The sequence below is a fragment of the Myotis davidii genome, unplaced genomic scaffold (genome assembly GCF_000327345.1).
Source record: "Myotis davidii unplaced genomic scaffold, ASM32734v1 scaffold936, whole genome shotgun sequence".
In the NCBI taxonomy this organism is placed as follows: Eukaryota; Metazoa; Chordata; class Mammalia; order Chiroptera; family Vespertilionidae; genus Myotis; species Myotis davidii.
In genome coordinates this window covers 244,644-245,442 of record NW_006287077.1, presented here as the reverse complement: position 1 = coordinate 245,442, position 799 = coordinate 244,644, and the positions used below count along the sequence as shown (strand labels likewise).

Genomic DNA, 799 nt, shown 5'->3' with positions numbered 1-799 from the left:
GTCGTTCAGTTGTTTGGTTACTTCGGCTTTTGTATGTATATATATAATTAATTTCATAGATGAAGGGAGAGGGAGAGAGAGATAGAAACATCAATGGAGAGAGAATCATTGATCGGCTGCCTCCTGCACGGCCCCTACTTGGGGGCATCGAGCCCGCAACCTGGGCCTGTGCCCTTGCCCGGAATCGAACCTGGGACCCTCCAGTCCACAGGCCGATGCTCAGTCCATTGAGCCACACCGGCTAGGGCTGGTCTTAATTTTTTATTTATTGATTTTTAGAGAGAGAGAGAGAGACACATGGATTTGTTCCATCTTCATACGCATTCATTGGTTGGCTCTTTTCTGTGCCCTGAGCAGGGATCGAACCCACAACCTCGGCGTACTGGGAAGACGCTCCCGCCAGTGGCGCTACTCGGCCAGGGTGAGCGGAGGTGCTTTGCAGGATGCTCCCCAGTCCAAGCCCCACCCAGCCCACCAGCCTCAGTTTCCCCATCCGTCATCCTGGACACCTCCGCTCTCTTTGAGGAGAAGGGGGGAGCTGGGGGGGGTCCCAGGAGCCTGGTGGGGAGGCCATGAGGCCAAGAGGATGGCTCTCTGCTGAGTCCTCTGGGCATCACCCGCCTGGTAAGGTCCCCTCCTCGGGCCTGGAGGCCCCCTCTACCCCCGTGCACCCTGGGTACACAGCAGGTGCCCAGTAAATACCTGTGGGTCAAAGCGTCCCCCTTCCTCTGCCACGCCCTTTCCCAGAGGCTGCGCCCTTCCCAGGTCTAGGCCGCCCCTCAGTCCTTCCTGCGGGTTC

At 58.1% G+C, this 799-nt stretch overlaps 2 protein-coding genes across 3 annotated transcripts in view; one reads left to right on the top strand and one right to left on the bottom strand.

Annotated features, from left to right (window-relative positions):
• The window catches only part of ZNF584 (zinc finger protein 584), a 5,730-nt gene extending 5,230 nt beyond the window's left edge, over window positions 1–500 (bottom strand). The window contains exon 1 of the mRNA XM_006758977.2: window positions 476–500. Within this exon, the coding sequence (XP_006759040.1) occupies window positions 476–500 (25 nt within the window). The remainder of the gene's footprint in view (window positions 1–475) is intronic.
• The window catches only part of LOC102771899 (centrin-2), a 2,483-nt gene continuing 2,003 nt past the window's right edge, over window positions 320–799 (top strand). The window contains exon 1 of one of the 2 annotated variants that reach the window (XM_006758969.2): window positions 320–421. The gene's annotated coding sequence lies outside the window, so the exon portion shown is untranslated. Of the gene's footprint in view, window positions 432–799 lie in introns of both variants that reach the window. The other variant, XM_015560805.1, reaches the window with a different exon arrangement.